General features: G+C 40.6%; 1 protein-coding gene across 1 annotated transcript; it reads right to left on the bottom strand.

Moving 5' to 3' along the window:
- Positions 1 to 5,048: 5,048 nt before the first annotated feature.
- LOC115647509 (amine sulfotransferase-like) lies at positions 5,049 to 18,501 on the bottom strand. The gene is made up of 6 exons (XM_030554235.1): positions 18,348 to 18,501; positions 13,531 to 13,739; positions 12,535 to 12,661; positions 10,547 to 10,641; positions 7,793 to 7,970; positions 5,049 to 5,173 (listed from the first exon to the last, which is right to left on the bottom strand). Exons 1-6 carry the CDS (start codon positions 18,487 to 18,489, stop codon positions 5,049 to 5,051), a joined length of 876 nt encoding a protein of 291 aa, XP_030410095.1. The 5' UTR covers positions 18,490 to 18,501.
- Positions 18,502 to 20,511: the final 2,010 nt, after the last annotated feature.

Below are 20,511 nucleotides of genomic sequence, written 5' to 3'. Positions count from 1 at the left end.
AAAGGGCTCTTAATATCGATATCTGCACTCTTCCCTGACAAGGGGAGTAACGCTGAAATCGGTATTGCCATTTCAGATTAGGGTTAGTGTGGCCACAATTCGATAGTATTGGCCTCTGGGAGCTATCCTACAGTGCACCATTTTGACCACTCTGGACAGCAATCTGAACTCGGATGCACTGGCCAGGTAGACGGGGAAAGCCCCGCAAACTTTTGAATTTAATTTCCTGTTTGCCCAGCATGGAGAGCTGATCAGCACAGGTGACCATGCAGTCCCAGAATCAGGGCCAGTGCTTCCATTAGGTGACCCTAGGTGATTGCCTAGGGCTCCAGGATTCAGGGGACGGCATTTTGTGTGCTCCCCACTGGGCATGCCGGAGCTTCCGGTTCCACTCCCATCGCGCTGTTGAAGAAGGACCTTCTGCCGACATGCCGGAGAAAACAGCAGCAGGCAATTGAGCAGCTCAATGACTGCCGCTGTCACCTGCGGCATTTTGGAGGAGGGTCCTTCTTCGATGGCATGATGGAAGTGGGGAGCGCACAAAATGATGCCCCCCGAATTCTGCCTAGGGTGCCAGAAACCCTGGCGCTGCTCCTGCCCAGAATCAAAAAAGAGCTCCAACATGGACCGTACAGGAGATACTGAATCTGATATCTCTATGGTGAGATGAATCTGTTCTGTCAGAACTTCATTCCAATAGTCGAAATGTAAAAACATTTGAAAAAAGTCTCCAAGTCTATGATGGACAGAGGCCACAACAGGGACTCGACAAAGTGCTGCGTGAAACTTAAGGAGCTAAGACAAGCATACCAGAAAGCCAAAGAATGAAATGGACGCTCACAAAGGGAGGGGCGACTGATGACTGTAGCTATCCCACAGTTCCCACACTCTCTGAAAACCATTTGAATTCTTGGCTGAGCTCCCAAAGCCTGACGGGTCAAAAACATTGTTGCCGGTGGTTCAGGGTATATGTCGTCAGACCCCGCCCCCCCCCCCCCCGTGAGACCAAAGGGGAAAAAATGATTTCTCTCCTTTTTTCAATGTCACCGTATGTCTACTGGATGCTGCTGGCAGACGTGGTGCTGCAGCTCTACACAGCAGCATCCCCTTCCCTTCTGTTGCGGACGGCAGACGGTGCAGTATGACTGATATCCTTCATCGTCGTCCTGTGAGTGCTCCTGGCTGGCCTTGGTGAGGTCGGCCGGGGGTGCCTGGGCAAAAATGGGAATGACTCCCAGTCATTCCCTTCTTGAAGTTTTGTCTCCTGGAGATTCACTCCTGCCTGGAATATCATAGCAGCTGAAGGCTGCCTGCCCCTCCCCCCTTTGATCTATGCTTGAAGAGGCAATAAAGTCAGTGTTGTTTCTTATTCATGCATTCTTTATTACTTCATCACACAAATGGGGGGATAACTGCCATGGTAGCCCAAGAGGGGTGTGGGAGGAGGGAAGCAACAGGTGGGCACCCTCTAGAATGGCATGCATCTCATCATTTCTGCAGGATGTATCGGGCTCTGACCTGGAGCGGTCGTTTGCCTCTCTGGTTCTTTAGTAGGCTTGCCTGATATTCTAGGCAGGACTGACTCTCTCTTTAGACAAAACTTAAAGAAGAGAATGACCTGGAAAGTCATTTCCATTTTGGTCCATGCGCCCCCGGCTGACCTCACCGAGGCTGACCAGGAGCACCCATGACAGCAGCAGATGGTACAGTATGACTGGTAACCATCACTGTTAACTTGCAAGGCAACAGACAGTACAGTAGAGCTGGTAACCATCTTTGCTAACTTGCAAAGGCAAGTGAATGCTGCTGTGTAGCGCTGCAGTACTGCGTCTGTTAGCAACATCCAGCAGACATATGGTGACAGTGAAGAAAGGCTGAATGGGCTCCATGGCTGCCGTGCTATGTCGTCTGCCCGGGCAATCCAGGGAAAAGGGTGCGAAATGATTGTCTGCCATTGCTTTCATGGAGGGAGAATTGTCTGATGACATTTACCCAGAATCACCCGTGATACTGTTTTTGCCCTATCAAGTATTGGTATCTCAATCCAGAATTCCAATGGGTAGGGGGAGACTGCGGGAACTATGGGATAGCGACCCACAGAGCAGTGCTAGCCTCGGTACATGGACGCACACCGCCAAATTAATGTACTTAGTCTGGCCGCATGCACTCGACTTTGTACAATCTGTTTCCAAACACTGGTTTCTGTAAAATCGAAATAATCCTGTAGTGTAGACATACCCACAGTGAAGTAGCATGTATTTTGGTAGCATTTATTTTAGGAGCTAAATAAACTTATGAGACTTCTATAGACACATCTCTTTTTTTCTTTTTCTTTTTTTTTTTTTGGAGTTGTATGTCTAATCCACTATGCATGGAACTAGAAACTTATCCATTATTGTCCATTTGAGTCGCTGGTGAAAGCCTTTGTTGGTTTGACTTGCTTATTATAGATTTCAGCAGACTTATCGGAGAATGTTGCACTTGTTTTTAAACCCATGCCTAAACTGGATTCTAGCAGTACCATCATGGAAAATCAGAATGGCCCAAATTCATTCTTGATCTAACTTTGACTGCAATGAGTATTTCTAAATAATTTCACCAATTCTGTTTTAGGCACCAGTAGCCCAGCTCAGTTCCTATCATCATGTAGTGTTTTTTTTTCCCATCACAAATGTTAGAGAAAAAATTGGGAGTAGGAAGTAGTTATTGTTAAAAGTAGTATGAACTTCTCTGAACATACTTTTCAGCTGGTGCTGTATTTGATACAAGACAGTGGTTTTCCATCTTTCCCATTTCCATTCCAGGGACCCACTCCCATCCATTGGGAACCCCCTCTCATGTTCAGCAGTACTGGAAAAGCAGGGTGGATGCTAACCCCTGATATCTACTCATGACTGAGAACCTAAGATATAAGAGATCTGACACAAGAATAATTTCTTAAATTGTATTTATTTGGCTGGATTCATGCTCTAAATAACCCCTGGAAGCTATAGGGCACCTGAGCTGATCTGTCTCACCATTTGTGAAATTGCCCAGGATTGCTTTCAGTTTTCTCCTACTGATCACAGATTTTAATTTTGAGGGGGGGAAATCTTAACTTTCATAAATAGCACAAAGTGATTGTTACCATTCACTTGTGTGTATATATATATTTGCCAAAACATGTCACTGTATTTCCCAGCTCTATTCTGTGGAGACTTACGATGTTGAACTGAGCAAAATAGTGCAGCCTCTCTCTCTCTCTCTAGGCAAGACTTACTTTAAGAGCTTATTTTTAGGCACTGTAGCAGATGAGGAGAAATTTGGAGGCCAGGGTAGTAGCCTTATGGAGCAATGTAGTGAAGAGCAATTTGACTGTAAGGGGCAACATAGAAGAGGGCACAGATCATTGTGTGAGAAACTGACATATGGGCGGATAAGACCTAGGCCTTGTCTCCAGTGCCACTTTACAGCACTTCAGCTTTTGTGCTCAGGGATGTGAAAAAAACACACCCCTGAGTGCTGCAAGTTCCACTGTTGTAAAGTGGCAATGTAGACTGGTGGGTCACAACCTTTGGGGGCTGGGGGGAAGGTGGTCTGTTTCCCTCCATCCTATCCTACATATTTTCCAGTATCTGCAGCATCTCTTCTCGGGTGTCTCATAGTCAACATAAACTCCCAATCTTCCATGTGATTTAGGCCTAAAACCCAGGAACTGTCTTGGCCTCGTTTTCTATTGCTCCTCACACCCAGACAATATTTAACTCTTTCTTCTTCTTCCTCTGTGGCAGTGTCTCTAAAACTTTTCAGGTTGGAGACTTCTGATTTGAAGTTTAAAGAAATGCAGCTTGTCCATACATTTTTATTCTTATGGTAAATGTACTGGTGGTGATAACAAGATGTGTGTTTGTTTTTTCCAGAGGTTGACAGAGAATACTTGACCTTCAAGGGTAAGCTTGTGCAGGCAGTGAGATTTTTCTTTGCTTTAAATTATAATAAAATTTTCAACATATCTAGAGCTCTGATTGCCTTTTGTGACCACCTCCCCGCAAAGGTTGTGACTAGTTGAGAAATACTGCTCTGCACCATCTAAGATTTAGCCTCTTTGTTCTGTGTACATAGCAAGAAATCTCACTCAGGCTCCTCTTATCTCCTGTCTTGATTACTGTAAATGCCTCCCCTCAGCCCTGCCCAATTGAACACTGTTCCACTCAGCCCCATATAAAATTATGTTTTAGGATATGGCTACACTTACAACTTCAAAGCACTGCTGCAGGAGCGCTCCCGTGTCAGCGCTTTGAAGTGCGAGTGTGGTCGCGGCACCAGCACTGGGAGAGAGCTCTCCCAGCGCTGCACGTACTCCACCTCCCCGTGGGGATTAGTTTACAGCACTGGGACCTGCGCTGCGGCACTGTTTACACTGGCGCTTTATAGCTCTGTAACTTACTGCACTCAGGAGGATGTTATTTCACACCCCTGAGCAAGAAAGTTGCAGCACTGTAAAGTGCCAGTGTAGCCAAGGCCTAAGTTTGATATCTTCTTTGCAGATGATTCTTAGCCCATAAATCCTGTGTTTAAATCATTCCATTAGCTCCTTTCATTTCATGGCTTCATTCTTTCTGCTTGTCCTCCCCTTTATGGCCCTTTAGAACTGTGCCTCTCTCTACTTAGCTGCTCTCTTTCCTGCATCCTTCCTCTTTCTCCTCCTTCACTGCTGCTGTGATACTAGGTCTTATCTGCTTGTATGTCAATTTCTCACACAATGATCTGTGCCTTCTTCCATGTTGCCCCGTATACTCAAATTACCCTTCACTAGTTTGTTCCATAAGGCTACTACCCTAGCCTCCAAATCTCTTCTCATCTGCCACAGTGCCTAAAAATAAGCTCTTAAAATAAGTCTTTCCTATATATACATACACCATGGTGATGATGAGTGTGTTGATCTATGTAATTAGTAGGGAAAAATGCTAGTTTCAAGTCTTGAACTTTCACAGAGCTATGGATTTTAATTTGAACATTTTGTACAAGACTTTCAGTCCACTTTCACATCTTTCAAACTGGAAATCAGCCTATATTTCTTCATTAAGATCCCAGATGAACTTGAAGGGCAGGTCTTTCATCTTCTCATTAAAAACCTTGTTGAACTTTTCATTTTGTGCCACAGTCATTATGTTCTTCCAGTCTCCAACAGTTCCTGAGATGGAAGGAGGAGAAGGAGAAGTTCTGCTTAGATGCTCTGCTGCTACCTGGACTTTGTATTATAAACTGAATAAAGCTTGTGCAGCAGGTAAGAAGCTGTGAATGCTGCTAGTTGGGAACAGCTGCTTTTCACTTCATTCCTACCTCATCTCCCCAAAGTGTAGCTCTCTAGGTCTTTGGGGATTTGAAGGTACATTTCCAGATCTGGGGTGTGGCTGAAATATAGCACAGACACCAATTTTTAAACTTAGAATTATGAGTGCTGTCCACCATACCGTTATTGTTCCTCTGATTAGCTGCTGGCAGCTTTTGATCATGTGACTTGCATGTTACAGATGTCCGCAGCCTTAACTGAAAACGCTGTCCCACTGATAAACCATGCTATTGGTGAAAATTGATTTTGTTTTTTGTAGAATCTAGTAGTGTTCCTGTAGAGAAATGTTAATGGGCCAATGACTTGACAGCAATGGCAGTAATTTGACCCAATATTTCTAGACAGTGTCACCAGTTCTGTTTTAGGCACCAATAGCTTTATACAAGTCAGTTACTATCTTGTACCGATTTTTTTTGGCACAAATGGTAGAGGGGAAATTGGGAACAGGAAGGTGTTATTGCTAGAAGAAATATGAATTTCTCTGAACATCCTTTTCAGATAATGCTGTACTTAACACTTGGCAGTGGTTTTCTGCTTTTCCATACTGTGACACCTGTTTCCATTCCAGGGCCCTACTCCCTTCTAGGTAAGATCACCTCCTATTTAGCAATATCAGAAGAACAGTCTTATCACAAGCCTGTAACATCTATTCACAATCCCAACTTGAGAACCTCCAAGATAAAGGATACGACATGATTAAAAACTCAACTCCTCCTTTCAAGCACAAGAATCTTTTTAGATTTTAATTGGATTATTTCATGCTCTGCATTATCCCTGAAAGCTGTAGAGCATCTGAACTCACCATTTATGAAGCTGCACAGAAGCACTAGACTTTCATTTTCTCCTGGTGTTCACAGATTTTAAGCAAAACAACAAGGAGTCCAGTAGCATCTTAAAGACTAACAGATTTATTTGGGCATAAGCTTTCATGGGTAAAAAAATCACTTCTTCAGATGCATGGAGTGGAAGTTACAGATACAGGCATTGTTATACTGACATATGAAGAGAAAGGAGTTACCAGTGTTGACAGGGCCATTACAATCAGGGTGGATGTAGTTCACTCCCAATAATTGACAGTCTCCCAACCTGAAGCAAATACATACCAGCAACTACACACCACTCTACAGAAACTCTAACCCAGGAACCAAACCCTATAACAAACCTCGTTGCCTAATCTGTCCTCATATCTACTCTAGCAACACCATCACAGGACCCAACCACATCAGCCACACCATCAAAGGCCCATTCACCTGCACATCTATTAATGTGATATATGCCATCATGTGCCAGCAATGTCCCTCTGCCATGTACATTGGCCAAACCAGACAGTCCCTACATAAAAAAATAAATGGACACATATTGGACATCAGGAATGGTAACATACAAAAGCCGGTAGGTGAACACTTCAATCTCCCTGGCCATTCTATAATAGATTTAAAAGTCACTATTCTTGAACAAAAAAAACTTCAGAAACAGACTTCAAAGAGAAACAGTGGAACTAAAATTTATTTGCAAATTTAACACCATTAATTTGGGCTTGAATAGGGACTGGGAGTGGCTAGTTCACTACAAAAGCAACTTTGCCTCTCCTGGAATTGACATCTCCTCATCAATTATTGGGAGTGAACTACACCCACCCTGATTGTATTGGCCCTGTCAACACTGGTTCTCCACTTGGGAGGTAACTCCCTTCTCTTCATGTGTCAGTATAACAATTCCTGCATCTGTAATTTCCACTCCATGCATCTGAAGAAGTGGTTTTTTTTACCCATGAAAGCTTATGCCCAAATAAATCTGTTAGTCTTTAAGGTGTCACCAGACTTCTTGTTGTTTTTGTGGATGCAGATTAACACAGCTACCCCCTGATACTTGACAGATTTTAAGGTTTGTGGGGTTTTTTTTGGGGGGGGGGTTGAGCTCAACTTTTATAGATGGTATGAAGTGGATTTTTCAGTTTTTTGAAATGTTGACTTTTTTCTTCATTCAAACTTTACTATTTGTTGGCCCTGATCTGCTCTGCAAACAAACACTTATGTATCAGAGGGGTAGCCGTGTTAGTCTTGATCTGTAAAAGCAGCAAAGAATCCTGTGGCACCTTATAGACTAACAGATGTTTTGGAGCATGAGCTTTCGTAGGTGAATACCCACTTCGTCAGACATGCATCTGACAAAGTGGGTATTCACCCACGAAAGCTCATACTCCAAAACGTCTGTTAGTCTCTAAGGTGCCACAGGATTCTAAACACTTATGTGTTGCACCCAGCAAAATAGTGCATCTTTTTTCCCCTGCCTTTGTGAGTGGGGCTTTGTTTCCCAAACTTTAATGCCACAAAGCCAGTCGTTACCTAGGGACAGAAAGTTTTGTTTGTCATTGCAAGTCTTAGACAGTTAACTTCAACACATCTTGTGCTGGGATCTGCAGTTACAAGCATTTAATCCAAGTGGCTGCTTCTGCCTTACCTCTGCGAAGAAAATGGTCTCTTCCTTTTTCCAAGATACATGTTTTGTCCTCATAGTTTGACCTGGGATCAGATTTCATGTTATCAAATATAGCCTTCTCCACAACAACATCCAACTCCTTTTCAGTCAGCTGTTTTTCTAAGAAGTCACAAATTTTCAGCACAGCACTTCTGAGATCCTGAAATGAGCATTATTTCAATTTAACAATTCCCAAAATTAGAAAAGCAAAAGAGCTAAATAAAAAAAAAGAGAGAGAGAGAATAGAGGATAATAGGATATTTCAATAAGGGTGGGAAACTGAACGTGGAATGAAAGGTTCTCCTCTTATCACACTGTTCATAGGCAAGATTTTTATTCACTGTCACTGGCTACAGCAACATCAAATCCTGACAGGTGAGTAGCAAGAAGAGTTCTTAGTCTCTTCTTTAGGTAACCCTTCCTCATGGCCTACCAAGAGAGAACAAGCTCATTTCTGGGTGTGAGAATACTATTGCTAACATATGTGATAAAGCCTGACAATTTTCTGAGCAAAGAGTCTGTCTCATAGCTGTGGTTTGGAAGTAGAAGGATACATCTCAGAAATTGGACCTCTTAAAGGGAAGTGCCTTTCCTTGCTTTATTAATCAGTCTTGATGCTATTCTCAATGTGCTCCCTGCCAGTGTCAGCACTTCTCTCCCTATTTAGCTAAGAGGTGCACTCATCTAAGCTTTGTTTCACTTTAAAGATAAAGCAAAATTGGTTTTAAATTGATTCAGTTCAACCAACATATCCTCTGGGTGGCCCCTCTTAGAGCAGTGTAAACCTGACTTCCACTGATCTAGCTGACGTTGATAAGGAATCAAATATAGCTGAGCTGGTAGAAAAATGAAACACTAATTTCTAAAAAATTCAAACTGCTGAAATTGTTCCCATTTTGGAATCTTTGAAGTGGATCATTTTGTGTTTTTAAAAGTTTTTTAAATAGATAGCTTTAAAAGAGTTATTGAAATATTTTAGTTTTTGAAAACTGGGTTTTTAGTACATGGAAAGCTTCAATTAAAAGTTACATAACAACATGTTTCTCAAAAAATTGAGAGGATCTAAAATTTTTTTTACAATATACTTCATTTTGATGAAAATGCATTCTGATCAAAACAGTTTGAGAAGCTGTAAAATGTAGCAAATACTCTCCTTTCCCTTAAAGATGCCACCTGAGTAAGGTTGTGTAGCTGCTTTTTTGCTGTGCAGACAAGGAATGGAAATAAAGCAAGTTAACTACTCCAACGGTTGTCACATTCACCATATTTTCTTCACTAAGAACTAGATTAGACTGCCTGGGGTGCCTCCAGAGGTATTACGTATGCAGTGTTGTTGTAGATGGGTCAGTTCCAGCAGGATATTAGAGAGACAAGAGGGTGAGGTACTATCTTTTATTGGACCATCTTCTGGTGGGGAGAGAGAGAGAGACATGCTCTTGAGCTACACTGCTGTTTCTCTCACCAACAGAAATTGAGCCGATAAAAGGTATTATCTCGCACACCCTCTTTGTCTTATCATAGATATCAGGTTGTCACATTGACTCCACTGGGAAAGTCAGACTCAATTTGCCCTTTCTTCTTCCCTGTGCTCTTGCAGTATTCCATACTCACTGATCGCCTTGTATTGCTCATTAAGCCCTGCAAGCATGTGTAGGGGCAAACACCACTCCCCAGGCCAGTCATTTACTGAGAAAAAATTCTCTAATTCCTTTTCTTTTCTCCATTTTCAGCTTTCACATCACATTACTCTTCTGTGGTGGTAGAATAAACTTGTTCATTATTCGAGCTTTTCAAAAAATTTCTATTGAATTGTTTTTGTTCTTTAAAAAGGAATTATTAGAGTTGCCTTTAATTGCTGTTGTGTGTAGTTTGAGTTATTTTATAGTTAATGAAAAACAGAAAATGTTTCAGTTTTAGGGTTTCAGCAGCATGTGTGTGCAGGGGAGTATAATAGTTTTGAGGAGAAATTTTGACAAAATATTTTATTTTTTGCTTTCCACATTTGGGTGGAGGAGGGGGGGGGAACTCTTTTCCCAAACAACTCTACTCATTATTTCAGCAGATGTTCCTTATTTTACTATTAGATAATATAGCATATATTTCACTGTATGTTAAATGCAGACAATATGCAGCCCAAGAGATTATGGGTGGAATTTTCAAAAGTGACTAAATGAGTTAGACACCTAACTCCTATTGAAAGTCAATTGGAGTTCTGCGGCCAACTCAGAAACCTCCCATTTTTCAGTTGGATGCTTTAGAAAAATCTCACCCTATGGTCCTGATTCTGCTTCCCTGACATGGAGAAGTATTTTTTCAAGGAGTGTCAGTGAAATCCATGAGGAGTCACAGTGTGAGAAAGGTGGCAGAATCTGATTGGTTTACTGGATGAGTGAAATGAGGCATTAGGCCTGGCCTACACTTAAAAGTTAGGTCAACATCACTAAGATGCTCAGGGAACCATAGCATGGGGACAGAGAGGGATATACTAGAGAGGTGGGAGTGGGGGATGCAAAGCGCACTGGCTTGGATGAGTGGGAATGGAAGTGAGGCACACCGAGCCTCTGGCATAACTGAGTGAGTGGAGGTGGGGGGTTGCAGAGAGTCCCTGACAAAGGGGATAGAAGAATGGGACACTGGGAGCCGGGGAGAAGGAAAGGATGCAAGGCAGCCTTGGCTCACAGATACAAAGTTTGTGCGGCTTTAGTGTTTAGATATAATGATATCAACAGGTCTCACCTTCTTCATCTCCTCATAAGTAAGGAAGAGAATATTGTAATCAGCTCTGTGGGTGTACCAGCCTCTGACATGATCAAACCACGAACTAGCAAGTACTTACAAGGGGGAAAAAATAATCAAACGTTAATGATCTCTAAGAGCAAAATAGTTCAATTATCAACACTTTAGCACCTTAATACTGTCACAAGCAGGGCTGAGAATGACAGTTCAAGTCCCGCCTTTAAAGACTAGTAGAAAACTTCAACAGGAAAGATTGAAGAAGTTGTCTCACCCCAGAAGACCCCATAACCCAGTAGTGAGGACATGTGTGAAATCAGGAATTTCAACCAGGGTATCCCACATCCTCTAAGTGCTCTAACCCCTGTGTGATAGAGTAAAACCTCTCCTCGATGTGCTGTCATGTGGGTCCAGACATGGCAGATGGTCTTTAAGGTGGCCTCTGAGCATACCTAGTGGATAGGATTCCATGGGCAAGATAGACAGGGGACCACCTACTTTGTGAAGCCTACCACGTGTGCAATGAACCAAGCTGCTCAGGACTGAGATACCTATGCACATGCCAGTGGTAGAAATGGAGGCTCCTAGGGGACTTTGCCAGGGGAAAATTAGGCATCAAGGGAATTTAGGCACCTACAGAGTTAGATGGCAGCTGAATGGGGCTTGTGAGAATCTAAATTTTGTGTTTAGGCCCCTAAAGTGGCAGTTGGACACCAAAGACCCCCTTGTGGCTTACACCTGACTTGGGTTTTACAGACAGTCAGTTACATAGCTAACAAGTTGTGCTTTTACCTTTAGACTTCACTGGCCTCATACAATGGTACTTTACCCAGTATTTTTACTCTGATGCTTTGGATCAGGGATCGGCAACCTTTGGCACATGGCCCGCCAGGGTAAGTCCCGTGGCAGGCCAGGCTGGTTTGTTTACCTGCTACATCTGCAGGTTCGACCGATCGCAGCTCCCACTGGCCATAGTTCACTGCTCCAGGCCATTGGGGGCTGCGGGAAGCGGTGGCCAGCATGTCCCTTGGCCCAGTGGGAGCTGCGATTGGCTGAACCTGTGGATGTAGCAGGCAAAAAAACCAGCCTGGCCCACTAGGGGGCTTGCCCTGGTGGGCCACATACCGGAGGTTGCCAATCCCTGCTCTGGATAGTTTACTTTTGGATAATTTCTATTATATTTTTATGAGCTGCCTAGAATTAAACGCCACTGTATTATCCAATAACCTGTGTCCTTTGTGGCAACCTGACTTAAAGTCCAAAGCGAGGATCTTCATCATTTCTTCAGCTCTCCAGTGTGGCAAACTGGAGAGTCTGCAGCAACTTCAGCAAAAAATGGAAGGCTTTTTTTATTGAATTAAATATAAACTATTCCTGGTTTTATTAACAAACAAGTTATTTTACTGTGAACTTAAATTGTCACTGAACCACAGGCTGCATTAGAGAGAACACTGTATTGTTAGAAATAGTTAAAGGAGAATTCAGGAGCTGGACAGGTGACAGCTGAGTCTTTTTGGATTTTGGGAGGGTATGGGTGGTAGTTTGGGATTGTGGACTAAACACAATAGTTGGATATTTCTACTAAAATGATCAGCTCTTCTGTTTTCTCTGGACAGTGTTTATTAGCATCTGCTCAGCTCAGTTATTTCAGCACTTAATTGTCAAAATGTATTTAAATATTCATTATTAGGTTTCAGAGTGAATACCTAATTGAGATAAATTAAATCAGGCAACGTGCACTTTATTGGTGCATTGTATGTGACTACATAGTTCCTCTGAACTAATTTTACACACCAAATTTGTATAGTGAGCTGTGGATCCTACTGCAGTCACTGCAGCCATAAAACTGTCCCTCCCCGCAGCCCCACACCCATATAAGGAGGAGATTTATGACCAGCACCACATGCTGTATAATTTACAGACATGGATACTTTATTCAGGCTGTGTTCAGTGAACAGGGTTTGGCCTTTTAGCAGTAAATGAAACCTTACCTTTCCCAGATAAAAACCTCTCCATTAAAATATTAAAATCTGGTACTTTCTCAAATATGAATGCATGTTTGCTAAAATGAAAATAGGAAACTGCAACATCCTTAGGGTTTCTGGCTACATAAATAACCTGCAAGATTAAAAAAAAGACTGGCAATCTCAGATACGTTAAAGGGATACCATTAACCTTCACTGAGATTAAGGACAAGAAGGAGAGGTCAGATATCTCCATGAGAGTTAGCTCAGGGACACACACACACCTCTCTCTTCGTCTCCCTCTCCCTCTCCCTCTCCCTCTCCCTCTCCCTCTCCCTCTCTCCACTGCTCCATCTTTGGCAAAAAGTCTCCTTATGTATAAACGTGCAGGAGACATGAAACATCCCCTGCATGAAGAATGTAACAGCTTATATTTACATACACCACAAAACCATTAACTTACAATATGCATGGAATATGGAGTATTGTTGGAGCTGTGTTAGCCCCAGGATATGAGAGAGACAGCAGGGTGAAGTAATAAAACTTAGAAGCTTGTCTCTGTCACACCAACAGAAGTTGGTCCAATAAAAGATATTACTTCACTCATATTGTTTCTAATATACATTGAAAACATGCAGACTGCAATGATCATAACCCCCACTTTTGGGTGAACTGTCATGGGATGGAGGAAGCAGTTTGGTCCAGAGGCCAAGCACAGCAGTTCCATGAAAAATGGTATCTCCACTGAATCTGGACACTGAAGTCCTGAGGTTGCACTGGAATTTGTTTCTTCTGCCAGCCTTCCCCACCCCCACCCCCCACCCGCCACTTTGCTGGGGTCTAGTGAGATGGAATGGAGCCTTGGAGGAACGTGAGCCCCTATCCCTCAAGGAAGGTTGCTTTTGGAAGGGTTCTTGGAGAGAGGCAGACAACCCAGCCCTGACAATTTGGACCGATTTATTAGAGAAAGCAATGAATTTTCTTGGTTAATTTTAATTACTTTGTAAAAATAGCATCACCTACTTTTGCTTCTTTGTTTCTCAGATCTCTTGGAGCTAAATAGTACGGCAGGTGACTGGAAAAGAGACGCGGTGATGGACGACTGTCGTAATCCATTTTATTGAAATTGTACTCTAGCCATGGAACTCTGTCAATTGTTTCAGTTTTTGCTGTTCCATCCCGGTGGCCTTCATAATAAATCAAGCTCAAAATATTCTGCATCCATACAGTTCCTGGGAAAGGAAATAATCTTATTTGAAACTGATTTGATGATTTTTTTTAAATTAGAGCAATAATCTGACAAACACAATATCTTCAAAGCCACACTGGTTTTACATTATTAAAGAAAGTATGAATACTTGCAACAATTGAAAGTTAAAGATAATACTCTGTCTTACTCTAGAGAGTTCATAAGTGTATCAGGGAATTGTTAATTTTTGTACATTTTACTACTGTATATATGTGATGGTCAGTAACTACATTTTCAAATATCTTTATCTAATATATTCAGATATCCACTCAGTGTAAATTCATTGTTGTGTTTCTGTGTTGATCATGAAATGGGCCCTGGAAATCTCCTGTTAAAAGTGTGTTAGAAATGGCTCTTTTGTTTCTATGGCTCCTACAGAGTGTTGTGAACCATAATGGAGCAATTTATACAACTACACACTAGGAGCCAAATCTGGTCCCTAGCACACAGCTGAAGTAGATGTGTGGGGCACAAGAGAGATGTGAAAGGTTCCTGGGGGAACAGGGAAATAACCTAATCCTGGGCTGCAGAGCAAAGCTACTAACAAATCCTATTGTTGAGAAGAGAACAAACAACATATGACAGAAGTTAATCACATCACTTATGCAGTACTAGAAGACTCTCAGATACTACAGTGATAAGCATGGTATGAGAACCTGTGCAGAATAGAATACAATAGAATAGACAATGTCATGCCTGAAGGGGAATGATCAGGGGTGGTGGTAGATCCACTGGCGTCACCCAAACCACCCTGTATACTTTTGCTGCAAGAGTCTCCAAGGGCCCCTACTCCATCCGTGAAGTGGAAGAGCCCCATTCCTACTGCAGGATCCATGGGAATTCATGTTCACCTTGTTCTCCATCATGACCACCAAATCTTTCTCAGAGTCATGCTTCACAGGATAGAGCAGGAATTCTCAAACTGGGGGTCAGGACCCCTCAGCGGGTCATGAAGCTATTACGTGGGATGGGGGTCATGAGCTGTTAGCCTCCAAGCCAAACCCTGCTTTGCTTCCAGCATTTATAATAGTGTTAAATATATTAAAAAGTGTTTTTAATTTACAAGTGGAGGTTGCATTCAGAGGCTTGCTGTGTGAAAGGGGTCACTAGTACAAAAGTTTGAGAACCATTGGGATAGAGTATCCCAGGCCATAAGTATGGCCTACATTCTTTGTTCCTAGATGCATAACTTTAGTGTTGGCTATATTAAAAGACATTATATGTTTGAGTCCAGCTTACCAAATCGTTCTTTAACAGTGATCTGTCCCTTTAATTTTTTAATCATGCCCCAAGTCTTTGTGTCATCTGCAACCTTTATCAGTGATGATTTTATGATTTCTTCCAGGACATTGATCAAAATGTTAAATAGCACAGGGCCAAAAACCAATGTCTGTGGGACTTCATTAGAAACATATCCATTCAACGATTATTTCTCATTTACAGTTACATTCTGAGACTTGTCCAATAGTTAGTTTTTAGTCCATTTAATATGTGCTCTGTTAATTTTGTAACATTGTAGTTTTAAAAAAAATCAAAATATCCCACAGTACCATGTCAAATGCCTTACAGAAATTACATCAATACTATTACCTTTGTCAAGCAAACTTGTAATCACGTCAAAAAAAGATATCAAGTTAGTTTGACAGGATCTATTTTCTGCAAACCCATATTGACTGGCATTAATCATATCACTTTCCTTTAATTCTTTATTGATCAAGACCTGTATCAGCTGTTCCATTATTTTGCCTGGTATCCATGTCAGAGTGACAGGCCTGTAATTACTTGGCTTGTCCCGTTCACGCTTTTAAAATATTGGCACAACATTTGCTTTCTTCCAATCCTCTAGAAGTTATTGAAAAGCAATATTAATGGTCTAGCAAGCTATTCAGCCAGCTCTATTAAGACTCATTGATGCATGTTATCTAGACCTGATGACTTAAAAATCTTTAAGTTTAGTAGCTGCTGTGTAACACTCTTCTGATTTACTATTGGAATGGAAACTATTTCACCATCTTTATATGATATAACTTTATCATCTGGCGTTTCCCCCACATACAGAAAAGAAGTGTAATTAAATTTAACATTCTTGTAGGAGGGAAAAGTCCAAAGAAACCCTTCACAGTAGCATTTAACTTCAAAAATGAGAACTACACAAAAATGAGGAAGCTAGTTAAATGGAAATTAAAAGGCACGGTCACAGGAATGCAGTGCCTACAAACTTCCTGGAGACTATTTTAAAACACCACAATAGTGGCTAAAACTAATAGTATACTCTAAATTAAAAAAAAAAAACAACCACACCACACAAATCCAAGAAAATGCCCAAAACAAAAACACCATGGATAGACAGAGTAAAAAAGGTGGTTAGAGGCAAAAAGTCATCCTTTAAAAATTGGAAGTCAAATCCTAGTGAGGAAAATAGAAACAAGCATAAATTCTGGCAAGTCAAGTGTAAAATTACAATAAAGTGGGCTAAAAAAGAATTTGAAGAGCAACTAAAGGCACAAAAACTAACCTTTTTTTAAAGTACAAAATAATCAGGAAGCCTGTCAAACAGTCAAAGGGGTCATTAGATGATTGAGGTTTAAAAGGAGCCCTCAAAGAAGACAAGGTGGTTGCAGAGAAGTGAAATGAATTTGTTGCATCAGTCTTCACTGCAGAAGCTGTGAGGGAGATCCCCACACCTGAGTCATTCTTTTTAGGTGACCAATTTGAGGAACTGTCTCAGTTTGAGGTGTTAGGAGAGGAGGTTTTGGAACAAGTTGATTAATTAAACAGTAATAAGTCACCAGGACTAGAAGATATTCACTCAAGAGTACTGAAGGAATTCAAATATGAAATTGCAGAACTACTATATATCTGTATGTATGCTATATATACACTAAAGCTTAAATCAGCCTCTGTACCAGATGAGTGAAGGATACCTAATGCAACATCAATTTTTAAAAAAACGGCTCCAGAGGTGATACTGGGAATTACAGGCTAGTAAGCCTGACTTCGGTAGCAGGCAAACTGGTTGAAATTATAGTAAAGAACAAAATTATCAGACATCTAGATAAACAAAATATGTTGTGGAAGAGTCAACATGGCTGTTGTAAAGGGGAAATCATGCCTCACCAATCTAGTAGAATTATTTGAGGGGGGATCACCAAATGTGGACAAAGGTGATCTAGTCGATATAGTATTCTTGGACTTTCAGAAAGCTTTTGATAGGTCCCACGGTAAAAACTCTGAAGCAAAGTAATCAGTCATGCTATAAGAGGGAAGGTCCTCTCATGGATTAGTAACTGGTTAAAGATAGGAAACAAAGGGTAGGACTAAATGGTCAGTTTTCACAATGAAGAGAGGTAAATAGCATGTGTTCAGCTTAGAAAGGGAGGGTCTGATACAGATCTATAAAGTCATGAATGATATGGAGAAAGTGAATAGGTAAGTGTTATTTACCCCTTCACATAATGAAAGAACTAGGATTCACCCGATGAAATTAATTGTCAGCAAGTTTAAAACAAACAAAAGGAAGTACTTCATACAACACATAGTCAACATGTGCAATTCAATGCCAGGGAATGTTGTGAAGGTCAAGAGTATAACTGAGTTCAGAAAATAATTAGATAAATTCATGGAGGATAGGTCCGTCAATGGCTGTTGGGGGCATAATCCCATACTCTTTGTGTTCCTAAATCTCTAACTGCCGGAAGCTGAAACTGGGTGACAGGGGATGGATGGATGGATCACTCAAAATTGTCCTATTCTGTTCATTCCTTCTGAAGCATCTGACACTGGCCACTGTCAGACATGATACTTGACTAGATGGATGATTGGTTTGACCCAGTATTTCCGTTCTTATGTATTGAACACTTCTGCCTTTGCTGCATTGTTTTTGACAATCCTACTCTTTCCGTATAGTAATAGACCAATACCATTGCCAGCATTCTTTTAGTTCATAATATACTTTATTGTCCTTAACTCTGCTGGCTACAAACTTCTCCTGGTATCCTTTTGCTTCCCTAATTAATTTTCAACAAATCCTAACTTCTGATTGATATTCATTACTATCAGTTTCCCTTTTCTTCCATTTATTTTATATATATTTTTTAATAGTGGCCTTTACTTCCCCTGAGCGCCAGGTTGGTTTTTAACCATGTTTTTTAATCTTCTCTATTGTGGATTTTTTGGACATATAGTAAAATGTTCTTAAATAATTCTCAATTACAATTCACATTTTTTCCAGTTACATTCTTTCTCCCATCAGATTTGGCTCATAATTATTTTTAGCTTTGTGAAACTGGCTTTTTTGAAGCACCAAGTATATATATTATTGGTCCGGACCTTATTCCGTTTGCACCTAACAAATGTGATCAAGTCATGATCCCTTGTATCGATGTTACCAATACATTTTAGTTCTGTTATCAATTTTTCTTTACATAAAACTCTTCTTCGCTGGATGAAACAGTTAGTTAGTTAAAAAGCTCTGACAAATGTTACCACCAAACATAGGTCACAATGTTGCTCAGTAAGAAGGGGGTCAGTAAAGGTTTCAAACAAAAGTCAGATTGCTTATTTCCCTTTAGGAAAATCATAACAGTCTTACCTGATTTGGGAAAAGTAACTACAAATACATCACTGTCTCTGACTACAAAATGCTCCAATGAATCTATATATTCAGAGTTAGTCAAGTCTGGTTGGAAATAAAATCCTTTATGTTTGAATATAAATTCTTCTGATGGCTCCATTGGTAAGGTTTCTCTTATATGTCAAGAATCTGCAGATAAGAGAACATAATTTTAATAGCCTTTGTTTTGCTGTCATCTTTTATGAAAAAAAATTCACTACAACATAAAACAGTTCCCTATCTGATCGCAAAATGAACAACAAAAACAGCAAATTGAATGATAGCATAAAAATGGCATATTTAGGGACTGGTATGAGACCAGAATATTGTTCCCAGGAAAAAGTGATGTGTGATGTTTCTGCAGGTTATTTACTGGTACAAGGTATCTAGTGTTGTTATACACAAACTTTAAAAAAAAAAGAATTATCTAACTGTACAGAATCCATGTAAATGGGCACTAAACATCAGATCTATTCAAGGAGCTCACCAGAGCCCAATGCTTTCTAAGGGCTATGTGAACATCCAGAGAAACCAAGCTGCAATCAAATTAATTTTGTGTCTGGAATTTTGTTCACATATTATTTCTGTTACTGATTCTCTCTATTGTTCATATTTCCCTATTTAATATATTTGTTCTTCTTGTCCAATAACAAAGTCAGCAAAATGGAATGGAAGGAGAGGAATTTTGTTTTTTCTCAAGTTTTCTTTGTCCTCATCTGCTATATTTCATAAGATTTGTGACATAAGTCAGTAGCATTGTTACCACATATGTACCAGTGAAGCATGTTTTCTACAGCCAAGAGAGAGGAGTTCAGGACATGGATGGAGATTGGAAGGAGTAAAAGAAACCCTGTAGAAGATTTCAGCATATGTGTCTGAAATGGAACAAGTTTTAAGAAATCTCCAAGTAGTTATTTTATCAAATGAAGTGTACCTAATACCCAGATCTCTCCCCCTCATGCTTCCCAATAATAGATGTATTTTTGTAGGGCACGGCTAACAAAGAATAGCAGGTATGTGAAACAGAGCCAATAGACAACACAATAGCCTCAGAAGAGGCAATTGCATGTCCAAAGTGTGAGAAAGGCAAGACATACATTGGTTCAATAATGTAATTAACTAGTTACTGTTCCTAAGTTTTACTGTCTTTTTGGATCTGTGTTCCATAGTTAAAACAAAGACTGGAGAATTATTATAAACTTATGAGTTTTGATCAGCTAAAATTGCTTTTAAAGTGAACAAGCAAAATAAAGATGTTCACAACTTCAGAAATTGATCTCAGCATGGGATTGTTAAAATTTTCAAGCAATAATAAACGGTAACAGTTTACTCAAGGTCTTATCAAAATCTTATTACAAAGGCAATTTTTATCCTAGTTCTATAATATTATGATTCAGTGGTTTTGCTACCAGCATGGAGCTATAGATCCTTTCCCTTATTTAGTTCAATCAAGTTCATATGCCAATGAAATGATGGAATTGCTCACATGAGTTCAACCAAACAATTCTATGGTGGAATTTGGAGAATTAAACAAAGCAATTGCATTCTTAAAGAATGTCAGTGTTGTTCAGAAGTGCATTGCTCAGGTAATACTCATTGCCAACCTTTGTCACTTACACACACAAGAGTAGCACAAATTAAATCCAAAACATTCTGCCCTTTATAAATGTATCAGAGGGATGAATATCAGGGAGGGAGAGGAATTATTTAAGCTCAGTACCAATGTGGACGCAAGAACAAATGGATATAAACTGGACATTAGGAAGTTTAGACTTGAAATTAGAGAAAGGTTTCTAACCATTAGAGGAGTGAAGTTCTGGAACAGCCTTCCAAGGGGAGTAGTGGGGACAAAAGACATATCTGGCTTCAAGACTAAGCTTGATAAGTTTATGGAGGGGATGGTATAATGGGATAGCCTTATTTTGGCAATTAATTGATCTTTGATTATTAGCAGGAAAATATGCCCAATGGACTGTGATGGGATGTTAAATGGAGTGGGATTTGAGTTACTACCGTGAATTCTTTCCTGGGTGCTGGCTTGTGAGTCTTGCCCACATGCTCAGGGTTTATCTGATCACCATATCTGGGGTTGGGAAGGAATTTTCCTCCAGAGCAGATTGGCAGAGGCCCTGGGGTTTTTTCA

This window comes from Gopherus evgoodei, chromosome 3, assembly GCF_007399415.2.
Source record: "Gopherus evgoodei ecotype Sinaloan lineage chromosome 3, rGopEvg1_v1.p, whole genome shotgun sequence".
In the NCBI taxonomy this organism is placed as follows: Eukaryota; Metazoa; Chordata; order Testudines; family Testudinidae; genus Gopherus; species Gopherus evgoodei.
Note: the sequence above shows the minus strand (reverse complement) of the source record. Positions and strands in the feature narration are given on the sequence as shown.